The 27933-nt window shown below is 41.4% G+C and overlaps 1 protein-coding gene across 2 annotated transcripts in view; it reads left to right on the top strand.

Annotated features, from left to right (window-relative positions):
- Nucleotides 1-2324: 2324 nt before the first annotated feature.
- Nucleotides 2325-27933, top strand: part of mau2 (MAU2 sister chromatid cohesion factor) — a 65554-nt gene continuing 39945 nt past the window's right edge. The window contains exons 1-6 of one of the 2 annotated variants that reach the window (XM_072594374.1): nt 2325-2698; nt 16800-16817; nt 20039-20104; nt 23589-23684; nt 26100-26194; nt 27430-27457. In XM_072594374.1, coding sequence (XP_072450475.1) covers nt 2333-2698; nt 16800-16817; nt 20039-20104; nt 23589-23684; nt 26100-26194; nt 27430-27457 — 669 coding nt within the window. In that variant the 5' untranslated portion in view covers nt 2325-2332. Of the gene's footprint in view, nt 2699-16799; nt 16818-16840; nt 18083-20038; nt 20105-23588; nt 23685-26099; nt 26195-27429; nt 27458-27933 lie in introns of those variants that run through there. The other variant, XM_072594375.1, reaches the window with a different exon arrangement.

Below are 27933 nucleotides of genomic sequence, written 5' to 3'. Positions count from 1 at the left end.
ATTTCATTCAAAGTTAGGATAGTGTGTTGACTTGTTGGCACATGTGATGTTCACATGACTCTACTTGTTCTTCTACGTGTTAGAGGTCTCAGGTCTGCAATGTCTTTTTGAAGGAGGATTTCTTGCAATGAATCTTACATTGTATATCTTCTGGTGCATTGGCATTGAAGTGAGTGAACATGATGTTGTTAGCTGATATTCGAATCAAGTGGGCTTTTTTGTATCTTCAATGTTGTAGAATATTTTGAGTCCAGGTAAGTGGAAAGCATTCTTGACTTGTGCTTTGTAGATGGTGGATAGGCACTGAATTCAGCTGGTGCATTACTTGCTACCAAATTTCCAGTAACAGAACTAACATTCTATCTGAAAATTGCAATATTTTTCTGCATATAGACAAAAAAGTTAGTGATTCCCACAAGTCCAAAGCAAATGCTGTAGTACACTAAATTAGTACACTAAAATGAACAGATGGAGCATGAATTGATTGCAATATAGAAATATGAGTTGGCTATTCAGTCAACTGAGGTAAAATCAATGACTGCAGATGCTGGAAATCAGATTCTGGATTAGTGGTGCTAGAAAAGCACAGCAGTTCAGGTGGCATCCAAGGAGCAGCGAAATCGACGTTTTGGGCAAAAGCCCTTCATCAGGAATAAAGGCAGAGAGCCTGAAGTGTGGAGAGATAAGCTAGAGGAGGGTGGGGGTGTGGAGAAAGTAGCATAGAGTACAATGGGTGAGTGGGGGAGGGGATAAAGGTGATAGGTCAGGGAGGAGAGGGTGGAGTGGATAGGTAGAAAAGGAGATAAAAACAATGACTGCAGATGCTGGAAACCAGATTCTGGATTAGTGGTGCTGGAAGACCACAGCAGTTCAGGCAGCATCCAAGGAGCAGTAAAATCGATGTTTTGGGCAAAAGCCCCTCATCAGGAATAAAGGCAGTGAGCTGAAGCATGGAGAGATAAGCTAGAGGAAGGTAGGGGTGGGGAGAAAGTAGCTTAAGCAAATGTGGCTGTCGTAGCAAGTTTGTTTCACGACATGGTTGAAGAGCTTCAGGGCAGAGGAAATGACCTGGGAGTTGCAGTGGGAGAGGGACTCCCTGAGATCCTTGTAGAGAGAGGAGGAAAACCTCTTCAAGGTAGGCATCCTTGCAAGAGGATTCGCAGTAGGGTTAAAATCAACAAGGTAAAAACAATGACTGCAGATGCTGGAAACCAGATTCTGGATTAGTGGTGCTGGAAGAGCACAGCAGTTCAGGCAGCATCCAAGGAGCAGTAAAATCGACGTTTCGGGCAAAAGCCCTTCATCAGGAATAAAGGCAGTGAGCCTGAAGTGTGGAGAGATAAGCTCGAGGAGGGTGGGGGTGGGGAGAAAGTAGCATAAGCAAATGTGGCTGTGGTAGATAGGCAGGTAGGACAAGTCCAGACAAGTCATGGAGACAGTGCTGTGCTGGAAGTTTGGAACTAGGATGAGGTGGGGAAAGGGGAAGTTCAGTCAATTGAGCCTCCCCCATCACTCGATTAGATTATTGCTCATCATCTATCACTATGCCACTTTACATCACTATTTCCATATTCTCCTATGTGATTTGCCTCTAGAAATCTATCAACTTCTGTCTTGTACAAATTCAATGATTAAGCTTCGACAGGTCTGTGGGGTAAAGAATTCCAAAGATTCAACACCCTCCTCATCTCACTATTAAACTGCCAGCCTGGAAAAATATTGAATTTTGTAAGTTTCATTCTTCTAAATGTTGGGCCTGATAAAAGTAAAAGCTTCCGAGGAACTTGCTGTTGTGGCAATAATATTTTGCGTTGGGCCAAATGAATATTGTTTTCTTCCGATTGAAGTCTCCAACCTCCTGCAGGACCTAAGCCCCAACACCATGAACCACACCATCCACGACCCATCAAAACCCCGCCCCCAACACGGACAAGACCCGCCCACTCCAAAACTCCCGCCCCCAACACGGACAAGACCCGCCCACTCCAAAACTCCCGCCCCTCTCCAGACCCCCACCCACAAGCTAAGGCCCCGCCTCATCAAAATCCAACCCCTTTTCATGTACCGCCTCCTTCCTTAGCCCCTCCCCCTCCCGCCGAAGAGTAAATGCCCAAGTAGTAGGCGGAGTCATCCCCAGGCCACACCCCGCCTATCAGGTTCCGCCTCCTGCATGTAGGACCCGCCCTTTCGCTGCAGGCACCGCCCCACGCCACGCCCCGCCCTAACATTCCTGGTCCCGCCCCCCATTACCCGTGCGCTCTTCCTCACGCTGTGCCCCACCCCCGGCAGGCCCCGCCCCAGTTCTCGGGCCGGCCCCTCGCTGCCTCCCGCGATGTTTGTGGCGGATGCGGGTAAGATGGCGGCGGTTGGCGCTAGCGGCCCTCAGCAGCAGCAACAGCAGCAGCCGCCGCCGCCGCAGCCCCAAGCGCAGCCGCCGGCCCAGACGCAGCCCCAGCAGCAGCAGCAGCAACCGCCGCCCCAGTACACGGACGCTTGGTACCTGGCGCTGCTGGGCTTCGCCGAGAACTTCCGCACGGCCAGCCCGCCCAAGATCAAGCTGTGTGTGCACTGCCTGCAGGCCGTCTTCCATTTCAAACCGACGCAGCGCATCGAGGCCCGCACCCATCTCCAGCTCGGCAGCGTCCTCTATCATCACACGAAGAACACCGAACAGGCCCGCTCCCATCTGGAAAAGGCGGTGAGAATCGGGCGGGGAGATGGTTCTGGTCTGGGCTGGGCTGGGGCAAGGAGCTCAGGCTGTGGGTTGGGGTGAGAGGGTTTGGGGCGAGGGGCTGGGCCGGTCTCTGAAATCGGCGTCTGGGACACAGAAGTTTCACGATCCCGAGCCACAATATGTTTGGGGCGGGGGCAATAAAATGACAAACATTCTCCTCTATTGTGTTGGGCAGCACCAGCAAAGCGAATGAGTTTGGGGGGGGGGGGGGGGGGGGGAAGAGGGGATTTCTCTTCATACAAAAGTTCATGAAAAGAAGGTCCAACATGAAAATTCATATCATTACAATGCAGTAACAGATGCGGCAGTGAACAGATGAAAGGGTTCGTCGTGGTGGAACCAACAAAACACACTGAAAGCACAGCAGATTAAGCCGAATCTGCAAAGTCTTTGTCATCAAAGGGCAGTCACTATTATTATGTAGGCAAGTAACTTGGAAATAGTAATGCTGTTGGAAGGTGAATGTTGTTTTGGGAGACTGGAAATAATTGTTGTATTGCAAGGAAACCTAATGTGGTGAATTTTGATATGACTTTTTAAAAAAGTTTTAGCCTGGACAGACAGTAGATTTGTCTTATAAAAACAAATGACTGCGGATGCTGGAATCTGAAACCAAAAGAGAAAATGCTGGACAATCTCAGCAGGTCTGGCAGCATCTGTAAGGAGAGAAAAGAGTTGACGTTTCGAGTCTAACTGACGCTTTGTCAAAGCTTTGACAAAGGGTCAGTTAGACTCGAAACGTCAGCTCTTTTTTCTCCTTACAGATGCTGCCAGACCTGCTGAGATTTGTCTTATAGTTCAGTTGGAGATCTTATCTCTAATCCCTTTATCTTGGTTTTAACTTTTGCTGGTTTTTGTTTTAATATTAGTGAGAAATGTACCTGCAGTGGTGAAAAAAGGCAGAGTTGAGATATGATGCAAGTCAGATTGTCATTCTTCAGATAAAGCTGATTGTTTGTCAGAGCTAAAAATCACAACACCAGGTGATAGTCCAAGGTTTATTTGGAAGGACTGCTCCTTCATCAGATAGCTTTGGAAGAGGATCATAAGACACAGAATTTACAGCAAAAGATTAGTGTTATGCAACTGAAGTGATATTGTTTAATATATCACTTCAGTTGCATAATACTAATCTTTTGGTATAAGTTCTGTATCTCATGATCCTCTTCCACAGCTACCCGAAGGAGGAGTAGCACTCCAAAAGCTATTGTTTCCAAATAAACCTGTTGGACTATAACCTGGTGCTGTGTGATCTTTAACTTTGTCCACCCAATCCAACACCAGCACCTCCACATCATGTTTCTTGTTACACAGACTCCATGTGTTTAGACTCCATGTTTGTGGCTCTATTTTCAAACACTTCAAGCATTTCTACAAAAAAATTTATATCTATTTGCACATGACTGAGTCATACAATTGTACGAACACAAGACGACAAGGCCATTCAGATTATCATGCCATATTGAAAGACTATCCAATTAGTCCCATCTCTTCTTCCCACTGCCCTATCCTCAAAGGTTGGAATATCAATAGAAATTGCAGGAATCGATTCTGCAACCTATTTATTGCAGCAAGATAAACAAAATGAGGCAATCGGGAACAGTAAGAGTCAGAACCAGGAAGTTAACAATTTGTGTTAATGAAAGAGAAAAGGCTGGAAGCACTAGCAAGTCAAGCTAATCGATGTACCTCACCGGGATTTTTAATATTGATTCTTGCTTTGTTTACTTGTTTGTGGGATGTAGGCTTTGCTCACAGGCCCAGATGTATGTTTATCCCTAGGTGCCTTTGGAAAGGTGGTGATGGACAGTCTACTTAAATATCTATAATGCATTTAGTGACTGTGCTTGCAAGTAGTATAGATTCAGAATTCCAAGACCTTGATATTGTGACAGTAAAGTTGAGGGGCTGTATCCCCAAGTTAGGATGGTGTGTGACGAGAAGGGGAACCTTTGAATGATAATGTTCCATGGGCTAGCTGCTCTTGTTCTTCAAGGTGAGTGTGGTTTGGATAGTTTCGCTGAAAGAACATTTGTGAGTTGTTGCAGTGCATCTTGCGGATAGGTCACATTTGTGATTTGCTGTGGTGGGTGAGATGTCAAGCTTTTTTACAATTGTTGGAATGGCACTCATCCAGAAAATAGTGCACAGGATCATAATTATACAGCATCGGAAACAGACCCTTTGATGCAATTCATCCGTACTGACTAGATATCCAAAACTGATCTAGACCCATTTGCCAGCATTTGGCCCATATCCCTCTAAACCCTTACCATTTGTGTGCCCATTCAGATACCTTTTAAATATTGTAATTGTAGCCACCTGCTCCACCACCTCTAGCAGCTCATTCCATACACTCTGCATGAAAAAATTGCCCCTCAGGTCCTTTTTAAATATTTCCCTTCTTCCCTTAAACCTGTGCCTTATATTATTGGACTCACTATCCTGGGAAAAAGGTCTTGTCTATTCACCCTTTCCTTGCCCTTCGTGATTTTATAAACCTCTATAAGGGCACCCCTAAGCCTCTGACACACCAGTGAAAAAAACCCTAGCATATTCTTTCTCAGACCATGTGGTCACTGCCTTTGTCTATCTTTCTTGTTTTTAAAATGCTGTTGTTTTGATTTGCTCTCTCCGTCTCCCTCCCCAAAACAATGCAACAGCATATAAAACAGTAATTACAGCTCCTGGAATTTGAGGAAATCACCTTCAACATCTAAAATACCTCAATGTAGCAGCAGCTCTTACCTCCACAATGTTTTCCTGTCCTCCATCTTGGATTACCCAGAAAGGATTTACAAGAATGTTGTCAGGGTAGGAGGATTTGAGCTGTAGGGAGAGGCTGAATAGACTGGGGTTAATTTCCCTGAGGCATTGGAGGCTGAGGGGTGACCTTTATAGAGGTTTGTAAAACCACGAGAGGCATGGCTATGGGAAATAAACAAAGGCTTTGCCTGAGGTGGGAGAGTCCAGAACTAAAGGTCATAGGTTTAGGTTGAGAGGGAAAAATTTTAAAAGGGATCTAAGGGCCAAGTTTTTCACGCAGAAGATGGTGCTTGTATGCAATGAGCTGCCAGAGGAAGTGGTGGAGGCTGGTACAATTACAACATTTTAAAAGCACCTGGATGGATAGGAAGAGTTTAGAGAGATATGGGCAAAGTGCTGGCATGTGGAACTAGGTTAGGCGAGGATATCTGGTCGGCATGGACGAATTAGACAGAAAGGTCTGTTTCCATGCAGTACATCTCTACAACTCTAAGACTATATTCAGCCTCTCCCTATAGGTAAATATGATCCATTTCTGGCAACATTCTTGTAAATCTTTTCTGAACCCTTTCAAGTTTAACAACATCCCTCCTATAATAGGGAGACTTTCATAATGATGTACTTTGGTGTGTGTCAAGGACAAAATATATTTTGAATGTCACAATGTGCTTTTTCATGATATACTTGCTACTAATTCCTTGATCATTTTTGCATTTCTGCTTATTTGATTACAAGTTTTGTTTTTCTATGTAAGTTTTTAAATCCGTGCAGGGCCCAAATTAAAGTCCAATTACGAGAAAAAGTTTGGTTCAGTATTGATTGGTATTTAATGTTTTGTATTTAACCTATTGTTATAATCAGCCCGTTCAGAGATATTATTACACACCTCTGTTCTTGCTTTATTCAAAATCAGAGTTAACCTGAGCTAATGTCATGTTTCAGATCCTAATGCACTTTTTGAAAGAGGTGTTTCTTGCGTTTTGTCCAACATTCGCATAATGACTAAAGGCAAGTTAAATGGGCAATGATCTTGTGACAGAATAACATATAATGTTTACCTGCATCACCGATGCAATTTTTAAAACGCATTTAGGGGATGTGGACTTCACTGGCTTGGCCAGTATTTATTGCCCATCCCTATTTACCCTTAAGAACATGGTGGTGAGTGGCATTCCTGATTGTTAAATCTATTTGCTGTAGGTTCACATACAAAGATGTTAAGGAAGGAGTTCCAGGAATTTGATATGGTGACAATGAAAGAACAGTAATATATTTCCAAGTCAGGATGGCAAGTGGCTTGGAGGGGAACTTGCAGGTAGCGGTGTTCCCATATATCTGCTGGTCTTGAGCTTGGAAGATGCTGTGTGATAAGCCTTGGTGAATTTTTGCAGTGCATCTTGTAAATAATACATACTGCTGCTACTGAGCATTAGTGCTAGAAGGAAAGAATGTCTGTGGATGTGGTGCCAATCGTGTGGGCTGCTTTGTTCTGGATGGTGTCAAGCTTCTTTGCTGAAGCTGGATTCATATAAGCAGCTGGGGTGTATTCCATCACACTCTTGAATTTGTCTTGAAATTGCTGGACAGGTTTTGGGTGAGTCAGGGTGAGTTGCTCGCTGCAGGATTCCTAACCTTCAGTCTGCTGTTGAAGCTACGGTTTTTAAATGTTAGTATTGATCCGTTTCTGGTCAATGGTAATAACCAGAATGTTGATTTCAAACAAATTAACACAATGAAGTACTTTGAAACCTTTCACTTCAGTGAGAAGGTGTTATAGAAATGTAAGTATTGTTTCTAGTGCTTCATTCTGCAACTGTACTTTGCCAAATTATGGCAGACCTTCATCACAGTCAAAGTTCTGAAGCTAGTGGTGTGAAATATTTTCCTAGCTCTTAACCAGTAGCAGGCATGGCTGAGGCAAACTGCTATTTTTAAAGTACAGCAAAATGGATAAAAGCCTGGGTGGAAGAGTTGAAACATAGCAGAAGTAAGCAATGAGAGCACAGACCAGGACTATACCAATAGTTGAAAATGTGTTGCTGGAAAAGCGTAGCACGTCAGGCAGCATCCAAGGAGCAGGAGAATCGACGTTTCCTGAAGAAGGGCTGATGCCCGAAACGTTGATTCTCCTGTTCCTTGGATGCTGCCTGACCTGCTGCGCTTTTCCAGCAACACATTTTCAGCTCTGATCTCCAGCATCTGCAGTCCTCACTTTCTCCTCCTATTGTCATTTTACAGGGAATGGAGAAACCAGCTAAGGATTGTGATTCCGATGTTTGGGAGAGGTCTGAGTGGGAATTGAAAAGAAACTTGAATGTATGCTGTCTCATGCTAAAAGGGATGAACTGAATATTTTCTTCTCTGCTGTCTACCTCACAGTATTGCTCACTATTATTATAGCCAATGGGATACAGTTCTATAGCAGCAATGACCTTCCAATACTATATCGCTGTAAGTCAGCTGTGACATTACGCTATTTGACATTGATGGAGTCAGAGTAGAGGAGCAGATTTTAAATAATAACTTCCCTGGTGAAAATACATGAATGGGTATTTCCCTCAGTGAACAATCTGGTGTGGGCACTCTGGCTGATCTATCTTCCTTCTTATTCTGGAACAGTGAGATTATTTGTGATATTTTATAGTGTCTGGTTGAGATTGATGTTTCAGCTAAGGATCAGCTCCTGATCTGAACAGCTCAATGTTACACTATGCAATATACTTGTTTGTTAAGGCCTTGGAGTGGAATTTTTAATTTTATTTCCAGTGTTTCGACAGTGAGTCTATGTTTTGATGTGACCAGAGCTGTTTTCACAGGCTCATCAGCAATGTGTAACTTGAATTTATTTTCCATTTGTGGTTATGTGCTGCTTTCAGTTTGTGGTTTAAATGTTCAGATGTAAAGTTGTTGTTACAAACAATACACTACTTTGTTTGGCTGTTGATGAATATTGCAACGATGCTGGTTACATTGATGTACTGTTGTGACAGCTGGAAGAGTGGTCTATCACAGTATGCATATGTGTGCAGTATGCATCTTCAGAAGTGATAAATGATATCTGTTGCCTGGCAATTAACAATTTGAGTCAAGTCCTCATGTCCATATCATGCATGGTAGAATGGTGCCACCTAGTTACAATCCAGATGCTAGGAGTTCAATATAGTTTTTCAAACTTCTTTATAAGCTTTATCTCGCAAAAGGGATGAAGTTTGACAGCTAAAAAAAATTAGAGCTTTCAAAGTTTTATTTGTACCTGTTTTGGTTGTTGCAATTTTAACAATGTCTTATAGTGCACTAATTACTGCACTGATTGAAAACTAACATGTTGCCTGCTCCCTAGCTGCTTTTAGATTTGCAATGAGAATTTTTATGCTCTCTTGAGAGAAAACCTTTTCAGGCAAAATATGGAGTGATTTGCAGACTGTATTTTTTTTAAAAATAATTGATTTACACTCCAGATGTGGTGTTTCCTTAAAGATTCCAGTTTTGTTGCCCTTGAACTACTGAGTTCTTGTGTTGATGGTGCTCCTGCACTTAAATTATAATATGTTGATCCAGTGACCAAGAAGGAATGGCATTCTAGACAAGATGCCCTTTTCAGCTAACACCAGATGTTTATCATTCATCTACTGGTGTTCTTGCAATCTTGCTGTGTGAGAGATTGATGTCATGTCATCAAACTAACAGCAGTTGTATCAGTTGAGAGATGAAGTAGTGCAGGTGGTTAGAGAAGCCAACAGTTCGTTCATGCCACAGAGTGACATTAGAGTGAATGAGCTTGTTAGGCCTTGACCTAATTGGGTATCCAATTTTAAAGCTAGTCATTAAAAATATAAGGAATAAAACAAAAAAACCTGAAAATCTACTCTTAAAACTTGTTCTGTCTTTTATTTCTTTACGTCTGTATGTGCCTGCCAATGTTTTCAGCAATCCTATTTTTGCTTTTCAATGAGAAGATATCGTATTACCTAGAATTCAACACAGGAATAATTTAAGGCTTTTGATCCTGGATAAGTGTACAGTAGTGATCTTGTTACGTCCTTTAGGTTTTAGATGAAGTGTTTATTCCATGACTTTGCCCAGCTCCATTTTGAGAACTTTGCACCAATGATGGTCTCATTTTGCATCCCAATTTTAATCATTCGACAATTCACAAGTGTTAGTGCAAGAGGAGGCCAATGTGCCATTATGTCTTCACCACCTCTCCAAATGTGTGTCAAGACTTAATGCCATTCTTCTGCCTTTTTCCTGTCCCTTTGCACATTGATTATTTAAATAGAAACAATGCCACATGAGCTTCAGTTAAATTAATTAGATTGGTGGCTATTACGCCATAAATTCTTTACCTCTCTCCTCTTTCAGACATTACTTAAAACATAAGCCTTTGACTGCCTGTGCTGATATCTCTTTGTGGATCAGTGTTGAATTTTGTTTAATGCTCACAGGAAACACTGAGGAATTTTTACTGTACTAAAGGTTCTGTAGAAACAAGTTGTTTAATCTATATTCATTCCTATACTTCTGATTTGGTGTTAGAGTCAGGGATTCTGAAGGCCCTGTGGGCAGAGTGAAACTATATGTTCATGTCAGGTTTGCTCAACTTGTGAACAAACATTAAACAAGATGCGGCTCTGCTGTTTGGAATTTAGAAGAATGAGAGGTGATTTCTCGAAGCATATAGGTTTCTTAAGGGGCTTGACAGGGTAAATGCTGAGAGGTTATTTCCCCTCATGAAAATTCTAGGACCGGAGGGGACAGTCTCAGAATTAAGGGGTGCCAATTTAAGACAGAGTTAAGGAGGTAGTTCTTTGAGTCATAGGGTCATACAGCACTGAAACAGACCCTTCGATCCAACCAGTCCATGCTGAATATAATCCCAAACTAAACTAGTCCCACCTACCTACACCTGGCCCATATACCTCCAAAGCTTTCCTATTCATGTATCTATTCAAATATATTTTAAATGTTGTAATTGTTCCTGCATTCACCCTTTCTCAGGCTGTTCATTCCACATGCGAATGATCCTCTGTGTAAAAACATTTGCCTCATGTCTTTTTTTAAAAATCTCCTGTCACCTTAAAAATGTGCCTCCTAAACTTGAAATCTATCATCCTGGACAAAAGACAACTCCCATTAACTCGATCTATACCTCTCATTATTTTATTAACTTCTATCAGATCGTCTCTCGACCTCCTCCTATGCTCCAGTGAAAAAAATGTCTGTCTATCCAGCCTTTCGTTATACCTCAAGCCTTCCATACCCAGCAGCATCCTGGTAAATCTCTTCTGAACCCTCTCCAGCTTGATATCCTTCCTACAACTGGGTGACCAGAACTGGACACAGTATTCCAGAAGAGCCCTCACCAATGTCCTGTACAACCTGAACATGACTTCTCAACTCCTGTACTCAAAGGACTGAGCAACAAAGGCAAGCATGCTGAACCTCTTTTTAACCACCCTGTCTCTATGTGAAGGAAGCTTCAAAGGATTGTGTACCTGCAATCCGAGGTCCCTCTTTACAACACTACCCAAGACTCTACTATTAATTGTGTAAGCCCTACTCCAGTTTGTTGAACCAAAATTCAATACGTTGCATTTATCCAGTTTGAGCCATCTGCCATTTTTCAGCCTGTTGACTGTTTTTGGAGCTCCTTGCCATAGAGAGTTGTAGCAACAGAGACCTTGTGTATACTTAAGGCTGAGATCAATTCTTGATCAGTGGGGGAATCAAGGGTTAGGGGAAATGGGCAGGGAAGTGGATGTGAGGAATGTTGGATCAGCCACGATCCATTTGAATGGTGGAGCAGACTTGATGTGCCTATCTATTCCTGTTCTTATTTCATGTGGTCAAAGACTGCAGGTTCATAGCCTCTTGAAAGTGGAGTCGCAGGTAGATAAGATAGTGAAGGTGTTGGGTATGCTTTCCTTTAATGGTCAGAGTATTATGTACAAGTGTTGGGAGGTTGTACATGTTGTGGCTGTATGGGACATTGGTTAGACCACTTTCGGAATATTGTGTGCAATTCTGGTCTCCTTCCTATTGGAAGGATGTTGTGAAACATGAAAGAGTTCAGAAAAGATTTACAAGGATGTTGCCAGGGTTGGAGGATTTGAGCTATAGGGAGAGGTTGAATAGGATAGGGCTTTTTTACCTGGAGCATCGGAAGCTGAGAGGTAACCTTACAGAAGTCTGTAAAATCATGAGGGCCATGGATAGCATAAATAGACAAAGTTAAAAATCACACAACACCAGGTTATAGTCCGACAGGTTTAATTGGAAGCACACTAGCTTTCGGAGCGACGCTCCTTCATCAGGTGATTGTGGAGGACTCAATCGTAACACAGAATTTATAGCAAACATTTACAGTGTGATGTAACTGAAATTATACATTGAAACATTGATTGTCTGTTAAGCCTTTCATCTGTTAGAATACAGTGATAGTTTCATTTCGTTCATGTGCAAAACACAAAACCTTTTTATAAAAAAGTTGCATTCTCGGGTTAGCTGTTAACAATGGTGATAGCTAGACAATATGTTGAAGGTGTTAGCCCCCTGTGTTCTCTGTCTATAACCTGATGTTTAGATTGATTCTAATCTAAAAAGTGAGATAACAGAGTTTTATATAAATTCACGCAGTTTTTGAGCTCAGAGTTCTACATGAATGTATGCAGTTTTTGAGCAAAGTGCAATGTAACTCTGCAAGTACAAATTCACCCCACAAAATGTGTGTGCATGTGGGTCTTTGTCTGTCTGTGTGTGTGTGTCTGTCTGGGGTGGGGGTTGTGAGTGTGAAAATGTGTGTGTGTGTGTGTCTTAAGTCTGTGAAGGGGTGCATGTGGGAGTGTGTGTGTCTATAAGGGTGTTTGTGGGTGTCTGTGTGTACCTCTGTCCATGTGTGTGTGTAGTGTAATGGTGGTCACCTGTAATGTGACATGAACCCAAGGTCCCGGTTGAGGCCCTCCCTATTGGTACCGAACTTAGCGATCAGCCTCTGCTCGGCTACTTTCCTCTGCTGCCTGTCCCGAAGTCCACCTTGGAGGATGGTCATCCGAAGGTCCGAGGTCGAATATCCTGGACCACTGAAGTGTTCCCCAACTGGCAGGGAACCCTCCTGTCTGTTGATTGTTGTCCGATGCCCATTCATCCGTTGTCATAGCCTTTGCTCGGTTTCCCCAATGTACCATTCCTCTGGGCATCCTTGCCTGCAACGTATAAGATAGACAACGTTGGCTGAGTCACATGAGTACCTGCCATGTACAAGGAGGTGGTCCCACGCGTAATACTGGTATCTACGTCCACAATCTGACACGTCTTGCAGCGTCCAACGAGGAATGTTCCTGGTTCGACCAGAAAAGATTGAAGTCCTGAGTAGGGGTCTCAACTTCTGCCCCACCACCAAAATGGACCCGTTGGTTCTGGCAGCAGACACAGAGGAGTTCATCAGATGAATGAGACTCCGGGAATTCTTTCAAGGTGCCAGCAGTGATCCCACTGATGAACTAGAACAGTCATCACAGCGATCTGTAGAGGAGTGACCAAAGAAGGTGTCAACATGGACCCCACCGGAGGGTCGCTGCCCTGGGCTTGACATGTATACTCAAACTGTCAGGAAATATATAAATGCCAGATTCATCAGCCGTACCCACAAGGTAGAGCAAAAGATCGCCCGTTCACAACGCAATGTCATCCAGGCTCTCAAAACCAATGACAACATTGTCATCAAACCAGCAGATAAAGGAGGAGCCATTGTCATTCAGAATACAACAGATTACTGCAAGGAAGTGTACCGACAACTGAACAACCAGGAACACTACAGGCAACCAAAGCTGATCCGACCAAAGAACACACCCGAGAATTAAACACACTGATCAGAACTTTGGATCCAGTCCTTCCTTCAGAGTTCCCTACACCCCTCATCCCACGTACTTCTCGTGTCGGCGACTTCTACTGCCTTCCAAAAGGTACACAAAGCCAACACACCAGGACGTCCCATCGTGTTGGGCAATGGGACCCTATGTGAGAATCTCTCTGGCTATGTGGAAGGAATCTTGAAACCTATTGTGCAGGGGATCTCCAGCTTCTGTCGCGACACTACGGATTTCTTACAGAAACTCAGCACCCACAGACCAGTCGAACCAGGAACATTCCTCGTCACAATGGAAGTTTCCGCACTCTACACCAGCAGCCCCCATGAGGATGGCATCGCGGCAACAGCCTCAGTACTCAACACCAACAACTGCCAGTCTTCAAACACCATCCTACAACTCATCCGCTTTATCCTCGACCATAACGTCTTCACCTTTGACAGCCAATTCTTCATCCAGACAAACGGAACAGCCATGGGGACCAAATTTGCACCCCAATATGCCAACATATTTGTGCACAGGTTCGAACAAGATTTCTTCTCTATGCAGGATCTCCAACCAACATTGTACACCAGGTACATTGATGACATTTAGATTAGATTAGATTACTTAGTGTGGAAACAGGCCCTTCGGTCCAACAAGTCCACACCGCCCCGCCGAAGCGTAACCCACCCATACCCCTACATCTACATCTACCCCTTATCTAACACTACGGGCAATTTAGCATGGCCAATTCACCTGACCTGCACATCTTTGGAGTGTGGGAGGAAACCGGAGCACCCGGAGGAAACCCACGCAGACACGGGGAGAACGTGCAAACTCCACACAGTCAGTTGCCTGAGGCGGGAATTGAACCCGGGTCTCTGGCGCTGTGAGGCAGCAGTGCTAACCACTGTGCCACCGTGCCGCCCACTTTTCTTCCTCTGGACCCATAGTGAGGAGTCACTGATAAAACTACACAGTAACATTCCACCACCCAACTCACCATGGACTACTCTAGACTGTCTCATTCTTGGACACATGTGTCTCCATCAAGGACGGACACCTCAGCACCACACTCTACCGCAAACCCACAGACAATCTCACAATGCTACACTTCTCCAACTTCCACCCAAAACATATTAAAACAGCCATTCCCTATGGACAAGCCCTACCCATACACCGGATCTGCTCAGATGAGGAGGAACGTGACGGACACCTGGAAGTACTCAAGGATGCCCTCACAAGAACGGGGTACGATGCTTAACTCATCGACCGCCTGTTCCGACGTGCCACAGCAAGGAACCGTAATGACCTCCTCAGGAGACAGACACATGCTGCAACTGACAGGGTACCCTTCGTTGTTCAGTACTTCCCAGGGGCTGAAAAATTACGCCATGTTCTTCGTGACCAGCAACACATTATCAATGAGGATGAGCACCACACCAAGACTTCCCCACACCTCCACTACTTGCCTTTAAACAACCTCCAAACCTCAAACAGATCATTGTTCATAGCAAACTGCCCGGCTCTCAGGACAACTCCATACAACCCTGTCACGGTGGACGCTGCAAGACGTGTCAGATTGTGGACGTAGATACCAGTATTACGCGTGGGACCACCTCCCACCTTGTACATGGCAGGTACTCATGTGACTCAGCCAACGTTGTCTATCTTATACGTTGCAGGCAAGGATGCCCAGAGGAATGGTACATTGGGGAAACCGAGCAAAGGCTACGACAACTGATGAATGGGCATCGGACAACAATCAACAGACAGGAGGGTTCCCTCCCAGTTGGGGAACACTTCAGCGGTCCTGGACATTCGACCTCGGACCTTCGGGTGACCATCCTCCAAGGTGGACTTCGGGACAGGCAGCAGAGGAAAGTGGCCGAGCAGAGGCTGATAGCTAAGTTCGGTCCCCATAGGGAGGGCCTCAACCGGGACCTTGGGTTCATGTCACATTACAGGTGACCACCATTGCACTACACACACACACTCACATACACATGGACACAGGTACACACAGACACCCACAAACACCCTTATAGACACACACACTCACACATGTACCCCTTCACAGACTTGAGGCACACGCAAAGACCCACATGCGCACACACATTTTGTGGGGTGAATTTGTACTTGCAGAGTTACATTGCACTTTACTCAAAAACTGCATACATTCATGTAGAACTCTGAGCTCAAAAACTGCATGAATTTATATAAAACTGTTATCTCACTTTTTAGATTGGAATCAATCTAAACATCAGGTCATAGACAGAGAACACAGGGGGCTAACACCTTCAACATATTGTCTAGCTATCACCATTGTTAACAGCTAACCCGAGAATGCAACTTTAAAAAAAAAGGTTTTGTGATTTACACATGAACGAAATGAAACTATCACTGTATTCTAACAGATGAAAGGCTTAACAGACAATCAATGTTTCAATGTATAATTTCAGTTACATCACACTGTAAATGTTTGCTATAAATTTTGTGTTACGATCGAGCCCTCCACAATCACCTGATGAAGGAGCGTCGCTCCGAAAGCTAGTGTGCTTCCAATTAAACCTGTCAGACTACAACCTGGTGTTGTGATTTTTAACTTTGTACACCCCAGCCCAACATTGTTCTGAGCCTTGGGTTCAATAATAAAAACTTGTTGCAATGAGGAAGGTTATTTAACCTATCATGTCCGTGCTGAATCTTCAAAAGACAGATGCATTTTAATCCCACAGTTTGTCCAGAACCTTGTAAATTCCTCGTTCTCAAATGTCTGCCCAACCCTCTCCGAGAATTATTTTGGAAGCAGATTTCGCTCACGTTTTGGAGTAACCTTTCCTGATTCTGAGTAAACATTTTCTCCTTACTTCTGTTTTGGAACTTCTGCCAATGATTTTAACTCCTTGCTTGGTTATTAACACAGTCAACAAGAAGGTTGTATTTCTCTACTTAGTCTGTTAAAGCTTAATATCTTGAAAACTTTGGGTCACGCCTTGACCTTGTGTGTTTTGATGAGATCATCCTACTTCTTCTAACCTCTGCTCGTGTTTGAAGCTCATTCCTGCTATCACCCCACAGGAAAGTTGTAATGTCCAGAGTTTCTAGCTCTTGGATCAAGATGAAACCGTTATGATTGTTCTAGTATGCAGTGTCTGTTAAAAACCAAGTTGGAGTGCAGGCTATCAGCAGGGCTGTAAAAGAATCTAAAATCCAAATGCCAAGTTCCAGGATCTAAATTTTTAAATAAGGAGATAAATTGGGGAATAATGATTCAGAAGTAACAAGGTTAGATTTTTCAATTGATGTTGATAATGGAAAGTTGTATTTATGAGAAGAGAAATGATTTAAGGTGAATAGAATTATTTGTGGAGATGGGTTTGGTACTCATGATTTTAACTCAGTTTAACATAATAAAAGTGACTAATTGACTTTTTTTCACTTTCTTTCAGTGGTTAATATCCCAACAAGTATCCTTTTATTGTAAACACAAAATACATGTCAGCATCTACCAGCAAATTTCAGCGGTTTGTATAAAGCGTAATTTCTTTCATAGTGATTCACCTGTTTTGCTTTTTCGCTGATCAATTGTTGATATTTTCTGAATGTGATGATTTAACAGGTAGTTTAATATTACAGTGCAGTGTGATGTCCTGTCTATTGGTGCTCATGATCCACAGAATGCACTCTGTATACAGCGAAAGCTGTGGTTATTTGATGGGATTACCCCAACTATGGCTATCTGAATACCCACATATATCTAATTGAAAATGAAACCTTGTACAAACAGAGTGACAAATGTTCATGAACAAATCTTGCCATTTTATTGTACAGAATTTGAGTATTGCTGATAAAATGTATTTTGTTGAAGCTTTTGGACTAGCCTTGATCAGGACAATTTGCAAGTATATCAGTTTAAGAGGAAAAGAACATTTATACTGTACGAGAGGAGAATGTTGATTTATTGGCAAGTGGACTCCAGTAGGCACGTGCCATGGAGAATGCCACTGCCAAGCTTTGTTTAAATTTAAAGCAGGCAAGTTGAATCAAATAGGTCAAGGCATTACCCTGGGAAATGAATCACATAATAGCTGTCACTTTTTTCTTGAGTTCAAACAATAACAATGTGTGCAAGTATTCATTCAGACTGTACTGAACAAGGAGCTGACAATTAATGTCTCTTCCGGTACACACAGGTGCGCTACATTGTGAGCCCAACCCGCAATCTTAATTTGATTGTCAGCATAATTCTTCGCACACTCCAGATTATTTAACAAACGTCCGATTGTGGAATCACATCTAACATTGGTCAGTGTTTTATTTGAGTTTTACAATTGCTTGTTAGTTGGGTACAGTCAGTACCTCATATGTTGTGAGCAACTGAAGAGGTATGCTGTTTGTTACAATCTGCCAATCTTTGGGGCATATGGCTGATATAGCACTGAAATTGCGTACTACGTTACTCGTGAGATATCACAGAATGTCTACTTGGCTTGATGGCAGCATTCTGTTAATGGAAAATACCACTCATGTTGCTACTGCATAGCAGCAGCATGAAGCGACTAGCTTCACTTGTTGCTTAAAGCTTTTGAGGTACCTTACCCTTCCAGATAGTTGAAGGTGGACTGGACACTTCAGGACCAGAAATGACAGCCTTAGGCCTATTCATGGGTTTGAATAATATATGGAAAGAAATAGTCTCAAGTTCTCAGTTCGCCAGTTTTATGAAATGACCGTATCCTCTGCAGTATTAACTTTTAGTAGAAAATGTTATTTCTTTCTAAGACTTTGTGCTCCCGTTTTTAAAATTTAATTTTGTAAACTGCTTTCAGTTTCTTCGTGCCTGTTTCAATGTATCCTGCCAAGTGTCCTTCCTGATTTATAGAGTATCTGATCTGTTCTCAGGCCACACTATTAAAGTGCTTCATTTGTCATGTTCCTTTTGCTATCCTAATCAGAAGATCTCCAGCACTACCATTGTTTCTGGACTCACCTAAAGATTTATCTCTTCCCATTCTTATCCCTCAATTACATGCTGAATAAAGCATATTCTCAGCAAACATGATATCAACATGCCTGTGTACATTAGTTGTACCCAACACTACTTATCCATGACATGTCCAGACTCTTGAATTTCCCAAGTTGACACACAGCTCATTCAATATGAATGAAAAATTTATCTGGTAAAAACATTTGGAAGAAACCAGTGTTTTTGTCCTAACTCTAAAAACCATATTCTATAGATGTATTAATTTTCCTTCCTGATCTCATTCTCAGACTAAAACAAGTAGTTTGCATTCTGTTTAATTCTAATTTAACCTTTCTTTCCATTATAAAGATTACTTATGTTCACTTCTACAGCACTGCTCATCTCTGCCCTCCCTTAGTTAATCTACTGTTAAAATTCTTGTTGGTACATTTTGTCCCTAGCATTGGTAATTTCAATGCTTTCTTGGCCTTCCTCTCACTTGATTTACTATAGTCATGTGTATCTAAGTACAGTGAAAAGCTTTGTTTTGTAAGCAGTACAGACAGATCATAGCAAACAAGGGCATACAGATTATGGGGCACTTAGACCGAGTGAGGCATACAAGGTTGCAGCTGCACACACGGTGCACAAAGCAAGGTCAACATTATTTGAAGTTAGAGAGGTACATTCAGCAGTCTAATAAGAGCAGGGAAGAAGCTGTTCTTGAACTGTTAGTCAGTGTGTTCAAGCTTGAGATTGGAAGAGAGCATTACCAGGGTGGGAGGGGTCTTTGATGTTGGCAGCCTTTCCATAGCAGCGAGAACTGTACTGTTCATAACTGTCTTATCCAAACTAATGCTGTCTAGTAGATCACGTTCACCCATTGCCCATCTTCACTGACTTAACACTGACACTCAGTTCCCCATTGCCTTTAATTTGAAACATGTACCATGTTTTAATTCTTTCACTGTGTTATCTGTCCCAATCTCTGTAACCTCCACCCCTCCACAATTATTCCTTCCTCTGACGCTGTCAAACAGCCTCCCTTCAATTCACAAACATGTCCTCAGTTACCCAAACCCATAGTCTGCAATTCCTTCTCTAAATGGCTCAATCTCTGCACCTTCTTACCATTCTTTAAAATGGTCCCTAAAACCAATCCCTTCACCTAAACTGTTGGTGACTTATCCTTTTAGTTTGGCAGTTAACAGGAGCTTCCAGCCAGCAGGTCTCATTCTTCCATTGTGGCTATCCTGCAGGCCTTATACTGCCAGCATGAACAGCTGGACTGAGGTAAACTTACGCTGAAGCAAATTGCAGTGTCTCAAATCTGTTCATTTCAGGCAACAGTATTGGAGGCACCAGCAGAGGAAATGATTGATGATTTGAATCTGACATGCACGTAAACTGGATTTTTTGCAGCCCATAGTCAGTGACCTATTGTGGTGTTTAAAATTTCTTATTTAGTTGCTCCTAAGGGTTGGACAAAAACATATTGAATTGCTGAAATGTCAATGACCTGCTTTCTTTGAGATTGCGCAACAGACAGATTTTTGAAGAAAACACATGCAGAAGAATGTTGTACTGTTCTTGCATTTGTTCTTACTCCTCTTGTCCTTTCAGTTAAAGATGCTATCTTTTTGGAGTAATGAAGAGAGGGATTAGAATTGCTATATATTCCACCTGTTTGCAAATGGTTAGCCCTTGACCTGAATGTATTAGATTCCACAGTTTGAAGATATCAAATTTGAAGCAGCCAGTCTTTTGTCAGAGTTATATTGCCACCAGGTAAGCTTTTTGATTTTCATTCAAGTTTTGGAAATCAATTCTCTTTCAATTTCCTACAATCTGTACTGCAGGGATATGTACATGTCTCAGCACTTCCTAAGGAGAGTAAGCTTGATCAAATGTGCAATCTGAATCAAATAAAATGCTGTTTACAATTTGAGATGGTACCAACAGGGTCGAATTCAATAGGTAGAGTTGGAAAGGGGGTGTCCTGTTTTCTCTGGCATGTTACCACTAATGATAATGCTTACTTTTTAAAAAGTCTCATTTTGAATTTTGATGTAATCAAAGTTTATGAAAGAATTTTTAAAAAACTATATGAAGCTTTAACTTTTTCAGAAAAAGTATAAAATTCAGACGCCATCTAGAGTTTGAAGCTCCAATGTATGTGGATTTTTGCTGGGGCTTTGGCCAATGGGCAATATACTATGCATTTTCAGGGGTTGGGATCTGGAGCCAATGCAGGAAATTATGGCCGAGTTATCTGAACCTCTGTGGTAGGGACGATTTAGCATCTTTGAAGTCATCACATTTGCTGACTTAAAAAGAAGTTAGGTGAAACTTTCCAATATGGATTCCAAAAGGCTGAACCATTGTTAACAAATCTTATTGAATATGAAATGGAAAACAGATTTGCTAAATGGGAAGGAAAATGAAGTGGGTATTTGTACAAGGTCCTTATCGAGCCTTTTACAATCTGGGAGATTTAGAGAAGATTATGGGTCTTTTTGAAAGTAGGTGTGACAAGTTGCATTGAAATTTGGTTAGAAGGGGGCAAATCAAAATTGAGGACATCTTAGAGTAGCTAGACAATGGAGGGTGGGGGGGGGTTGTGGAAGGTGGTGGAGGTCAGTGTGAAAGAGATTGATGTCCAGAGTTCTGCTCCAGGAGCTACTTCTATTCATTGTATCAGACCAAAAAAAAACTTCAATGGAAGACAGCTAAAATGAAATGGATTTAAAAGTGGCAAGTGAAATGTAACATTCCCAAGTGTGCTATGATACATTTTGGTTAAAAATGACAATACTGTTGATACTTTAAAATGATTTGGAGTGGTGGAGGGACAGATGAATTTGCAGATACAGGTTCATAGAATATTAAAGACAGCTCCTTTGTTTATGGAGCCTATAGGAAAACAAAAACTAATTAAATTCTAGATTTTATTGCAAGAGCTGGCATAGAATTAAAGTCCAAGTGATTTAAACCTTAAGGAAGGCTCAGTTAGAGAACTCTGTGGCAATGGACTGATGGATATTGTGACTTTAAAGAGGGTCCAACATGGACTTGTTAGAATTCTGTTTGCTTTGAGAAAATATAATACAAACATGGAGAAAGTTGAAAGTGTTTTCCTTCATAAGTATGCCACAAATTCCAGGACTGCATGCTAGAATTCAAAATTGTGGAAAGATGGGACAGTGTATTCAGCAGAGCAGGCTGTTTTCAGTCGTGGAGCGATGTAGGATTAAAAAGACCGTTACAAGCATAATTAAGAGCTGTAGAAGAGGGTTGTGAGGTTATTGGATCATTGGTTGAGTCAATAAGAAAACTGTTCAAGATTAGATGGATTAGTTAGATTAAAGAAAAGATGAGGAAATATTGGGAGAAGATGAGTGAATGTTTTTATAGGGTAGTTGTTCATATAATAAATATATAGGCCCTAATGGTCTGTCTCCCTTTTGTGATTTTGTGTGTGTTTTGCATAGAAAGCTATTTAGAAATCACTTGGGAGAAGCAACTGCTGAGTGTGTGCTGCATAATTCCAAGTGCTGTAATAATTTTAGACTTTTCCTCCTGCTATCATCCAGGCATTTACTATCTATTTTAAATCCACCCTGTTGATCTATGAGTACCTTCTGTGTGCAGTATCTCATATACATTTGTCACATCATTAGACATCGTATCTTTTCTATAGTATGAAAGCCAATATTGCACAGAGTACTCAGACTTTTTTTGAGCTTTTGGATAGCTGGTTGTGCACTCTGGATCTCCCCTATTGGACTGTCTTTGATTACAAGTCATATCTCTGGTCTGTTCCTGATTTCCAAATTGTAGTGAGACTTGGGACTGAATTCAAAGATGAGGAGAGTTGCTATTTAAATATGGCAGAATGGAACATTTTCCTACTTGCTGTTTTTAGGCTCCTCCTGTACTTCTCAAACTTGGAGTGACTTGTTTTAAATCCCAGGACAGAGATTTTCTGTTTTTGAGGCTTATTTTTATACTTTGGGTCAACAGAGATCCCTCACGTATTCTAGCTAAGGGATTAAATAAGGTGAAAGAAAATTGAAGGACGGCAGCATGCCTTTAACTTGTTTCAACACGATATTTTCCTCTTGCATTTATCCATTTGGCAATGCATCTAAATTCATGCGACAGCCCAGCAAGATCAGTACTGGATGAGGAAATTTTAAATCAGCAGGTGAGCCAGGGTTAAAACAGAGTGGAGTTTAAATGCTTTAGGAGCAGGGTAATAATTGATGGAATTGAAAGAAGAACAGAGGAATTATATTAATGAGCACAGTCTGTGACAGGATTTGCATGGAAATGTCAATATGCTGATTCTTATCTTTCATGATTTTACTTTGAAGTGGAATTTGATCCAAAGAATTGATCAATCTTTTGCAATAGCTGCCGTATACATGTGACTTTATGTAGTAGGTTAAAGCCCAGAGCCTATAATCAAGGCTACTACCAGGGCTGAAGAGAAGATGAGATGAAGCAAGAACTAAGAGCCAGTAGTAAGTGGTATTGTTTCACAGATTAGAGGGTCCAGGAAAGAACAAGGTAGAATGGGAAACATTTACAGTGAGCAAAGATATTAATGGAAAGAGGGAAGTAGGCAATGTATTTAATGTATGCGAACATCAGTAGCTCTCAGTATAGAGCTATTGATAAAATAGATGATGGTTGCCACGTTGAGGGGTTGACACCTAGAGCTAAGACCAACAGAAAGCTCTGAAACTAAAGAAAAGAAAATTTATAGTTCCAAGCTTGCTACTTCACTAACAAGTTATGTTATATAGTAGACGTTGTTCTAACTGATACCTTATAAACCAATACTCTTGATAGACTGGCAAAAATTATATACCTGAATTACTGAAAGTTTACTGTATTATTGCAACCATTGCTTTGTTCAAGTGGTCAGTTTGAGGGTGTGAGTGAGAAGGCTCTCTGCCTGTAAGTTCTATTTAAGGCAAAATTGCATTATTATTGAAGTGATTTGTACTGTAAATAAAGTATAACAGTGTATGTTCCCTTCGTTATGTTTCTATTACTTAGTGTGTGTTTTCACATTGATTATGTGGACTACTTGATCAACCAGTACACTCCTGGTTCCAGTTAATAAAAAGTTTGCAGTAGTTACATGTTGTAAATAGTGGATCTATTTCACCTCTGGCTATGTAGCTACCTTATGTATCTGTGAGATTGGACTCTGCCTTTTTCCATATCAGTTTGAAGTAATGCTGCTTTGTTGCCTGTTTAGAATCTGGTTGATTCAGCAAAGCCACTTTTACGGAAGGCGATACAGATTTCCCAGCAGACGCCTTACTGGCATTGTCGACTGCTTTTTCAGCTTGCAGTATGTACCTCTTTTGTTTTTTATGTGTAATAGAGTTTAGTAAAAAAGTGTTTAACATTAGAGCTTAAGAAATGTTAAACCTTGGATGTTTCTTCACAAGGAAAAAAAGATGAAATCAAAGCATGCAGATTGATACTTGTAGCACTTAATTACAGATACTCGTTCTTAAACCTTGGTCAATGGGCTTTAGTTGGCTTTCCACACTCCTTTCCCACTTCCTGTTTTTCTAAAGGAGGAAACAGTTACATTTTTATAGCACTGTTCACAATCTTAGGACCAGCTTATTCTTGACTCTACAGGTGAGATAGAAGAAGGGTGTTTACCCTGGCTGCAGTGGTCTAGAGTCAGGGACACAGTTTCAGAATAAGGGATAGGACTATTTAAAACTGAGTTTAGGCTGATGTCTTCACTCAGAGGGTGGTAAACCTTTGGCATTCTCTATCACAGAGGCCATTAAAGCACAATCATCAAGAGTATGAAAGACAGATTATTAGGTCTTGAGATATTAAAAAAATCAAGGAATATTGGAAATTTTACAGAAAATAACATGATGTGGATGGTTGGCCATGATCTTTGTGATCATGCTTCTGCTCCTATAAAGCACTTTACAGGCAATGAGGTACTTTTCGCCATGTAGTCAGTGATGTAGTGGAGGAAAAATGGCAGCCCGTTTGTACAGTCCAAGCTCCCACAAACAGCAGTGTTGGTAATGATTTTATTATATTAATACATGGGTCAGTGTATCATCACTGGCACTGATGGCATGTATTGTTTGCTCCTAATAATCTTTTTGAGAAGGTGATAGTGAGCCACCATCTTCAGTGCAACTGAGTGACTTGCTGAGCTATTTCGGAGGACAAGGTAAAAACAATGACTGCAGATGCTGAAAACCAAATACTGGATTAGTGGTCCTGGAAGAGCACAGCAGTTCAGGCAGCATCCAACGAGCAGCGAAATCGATGTTTCGGGCAAAAGCCCTTCATCAGGGCTTTTGCCCGAAACGTCGATTTTGCTATTTCGGAGGACAGTTAAGAGTTAACCATATATAGACCAGATGAGGTAAGGACAGCAGCTTTCCTTATGAAAGGACATTAATGAACCAGCTGGGTATTCGTGAACTTGTCATTATATGATTACCATGATGATACCACTTTTTATTCCACATTTATTCAGTTAATTGAATTCAAGTCGCTGTGGGATTTTAACTCTGTCCTGGCCATTAGTCCAGTAACATGGCCACAGCTACCATAAACCCCAGTTAGTGACGTTAGTTGACAGATAAATATTAACCAGAATACCATTGCGAACTGCTCTGCTATTCTTCAGTGCTGTAGGAACTTCAGCATCTGCTTAAAATGAGATAAGGAGAAACGTCTTCAGCCAGAAAGTGGTGAATCTATGGAATTCACTGCCACAGAAGGCTGTGGGGGTCAGGTCATTGAGTATGTTTAAGACTGAGATAGACATATTCTGAGTATCAAGAGTTATGGGGAGAAAGCAGTAGAATGGGGTTGAGAAACTTATCAGCCACGATTGAATGGTGGAGCAGACTCAATGGGCTGAATAGCCTGACTTCTGCTCCCATGTCTTACGGTCTTATGTTTGAGAGGACAGATCAGATCTTTGTTTCATGGATCACCCAAAATACTAGCCACTGTCACTATCACTAATTGGCTGAGATCAACCAGTTTAATTCAGACTGAATTTTTCTGGTCCTACTTTATTGATTGTGCTGGCATGAAGCTGTAGTTACAGTTCTTGTAGTTTTATCCAGGCCTTTTTATGGACCAGGACAAACTTGTTCAAGAGAGGTTAAGCTGACTGATTAGGAGGTGTTCCTTTGGTTTCAAAGGTGAAGTGTTTTATCAATGAGAAAAATATTTTCACCTCTGTAAACGTGGATTAGTTAGTGCAAAAGTCCATTTGTGTTGAAAACAGAATTCTATATCTGCTTATCTCCGTCTCACAAAGCATATTTCACATTATGGGCGTTCCATAGTTGACCTCAGTGTTTCCAGAAACAGTGAGTGGAAGTCACCTAAAGTCCCACTCCTGCTATTTTTCAGTAGATTTCGGGTGGACTGTTTCTTGTATGGATGAGATGTCCACACAACAGATTGACCATTGGAATTAAATAAGACAAGTTGGCACTTTTGCAGCTTTAGCTCAGCACTAGGTGGCGTCTGCGATTGAGGTGGGGGGTGCACAAGTGAAACGGAATGTGATAACCAGGAAGTAGGTCTATTCAGTGTCTCGCAGGCAGTTAACAATTAAGATGTAGATTTGCACAGTTGCTGACTTTCAAATAGATGAAGGCTGAATCTCGATTATACATGTTGCATTTCTGGATATTAAAGTGATATAAGATGGTTTTGAAAAAAAATCTTTGTCTTGTTTTGTTTCCCTGCCCACCAGCAACTGCACACACTAGAAAAAGATTTGGTTTCAGCATGTGACCTCCTAGGAGTTGGAGCTGAGTATGCAAGAGTAGTTGGATCAGAATATACAAGGTAACAGCAAAACATCTGGACTGAGAACTATGTCTCTGCTGTTCCCACAGATGAGAAAATTAAACCAGAACTCCATTTTTCTGGATTTCTATGGGAATATCTGTCTTAAATGTATAGTTGTTAGTAACTTCCATTTACCCTTCAGACCTAAATGTAAATTTATTTAAAGGCAATTCTTTATCTTTCAATTGCATTTATGACAATGGGACAATGAAACTTTCACATTCTAACATCTGGCTTTTTGTGGTTAAAGGTGTTATCTCTCTACTGATAAAGGCTTCATCCAGTATAATCAAAAGTTGCATGCAAGTTGGAAAGTCCTGGGTTTAGTTCCTGAGTTGTGTTGAGTTTGCTGATTAACTTAGCCCCTGTCTGAAATCATCTGACCTCTTCCAGATGTAGATGCAACAAGAAGAGACTTTGCGAATACTTCAGATTTTAAATTCTCATTGATGCAAAGCATTCCATGGCTTCAAATCTGTCTATTTGTTAATGATTTTTGGGTGATATTCAAAAGATGAATGTAATCCCCAAGACATTAAGAAACCTCTTTTATTGTGTTTGCATAATGTCCCAGGACCTGTTTCACCTGTTCTCTGGCATTGCTAAAGTCTCTCAGTTCTACACTGGTGTCACCAAAGACAAAAGAAAGCATTTGAGTGTTAATTTTAAACTGTTAAGAGTCTTTTTCTCCCCATTGAGGAATATACTTTTGTTCCACTTGTTTTTGAAACACATTTTTTTTTTAATCATGAAGAAAGGCTTTGTGGAAATACAAACCTTTCGTGGCTATCATTCCATTGTACCTTGTAACCAATTAACTATTTTTGAGGTGAAGTTAAGTACAGCTGCCAATCTCCCATAACTAGCAAGGTGGCAATCACATTTTCTTAATATTTGAGGGTTAATTATTGGCTCAGGGCACTGGTGAGAATTCCCTGCTCTTTAAAATAGCCCTGAAGTATCTTTTATCCTTCTGAGAGGATCACAGGCCCTCGGTTTAACATCTTGTCTAAAAAGTGGCATCTCCATGGAGGACGTGCTGAGTCCTGCACTGAAAAGTTTGTCTAGAATATGCATTCAAGACTGTAGAGTGGCAAACTGGAGAGGCAAAAGTTACTTCAAGGTTTTGGATATCTTAAGAAATGTCCCTGTCATTTATATAAAGTGAGTCATAGTTTCATGACCATGTTATTTCAGTTCATTAATGTAAACTTATCTTTCTTATCTTACAGAGCACTCTTCCTCTTAAGCAAAGGCATGGTAAGCTTTTTTCCCCAATTTGGTTAAATTAGCTTGCAAACATTGTGCAGAGTTTACACTCGAATCTGCAGCTTGTGTACTCATCACTGTATAAATCTTCCAATTGATATTAAAAATGTTAGGGGTTCTTAAGATTGATTAGAAGGGAAGTCTGCAGAAATCCAGCTCTTGGTTTTCTTCAGTGGTTTAAAAATGTACCAAGGAATAATGATCTGAGTAACCAGGTGGATTATGAAATCCAGAGTCCATTTGAATTTCAAAAGTGAGAGGTTAAAAGCCTATTGAGCAGGAATGCCCCCTCCACGCTTTCATTTTTAGTTACTTAGTCAATCTCATTTAGGTTGACTCAACAGCTGGCCAACTAAAATTATAAAGGTGGATCTCCTACAGATGCTGCCAGACCTGCTGAACCTCTTCAGCACTTTTGTTGCTTGTTGTCTTTCACCTAATTTTGCTTCTGTGATTAAGCTGGTTCA

This window comes from Chiloscyllium punctatum, chromosome 24 (assembly GCF_047496795.1).
Source record: "Chiloscyllium punctatum isolate Juve2018m chromosome 24, sChiPun1.3, whole genome shotgun sequence".
NCBI classification, from domain to species: Eukaryota; Metazoa; Chordata; class Chondrichthyes; order Orectolobiformes; family Hemiscylliidae; genus Chiloscyllium; species Chiloscyllium punctatum.
The sequence above is the reverse complement of the archived record's forward strand: the minus strand, read 5'-3'. Positions and strand labels throughout refer to the sequence as shown.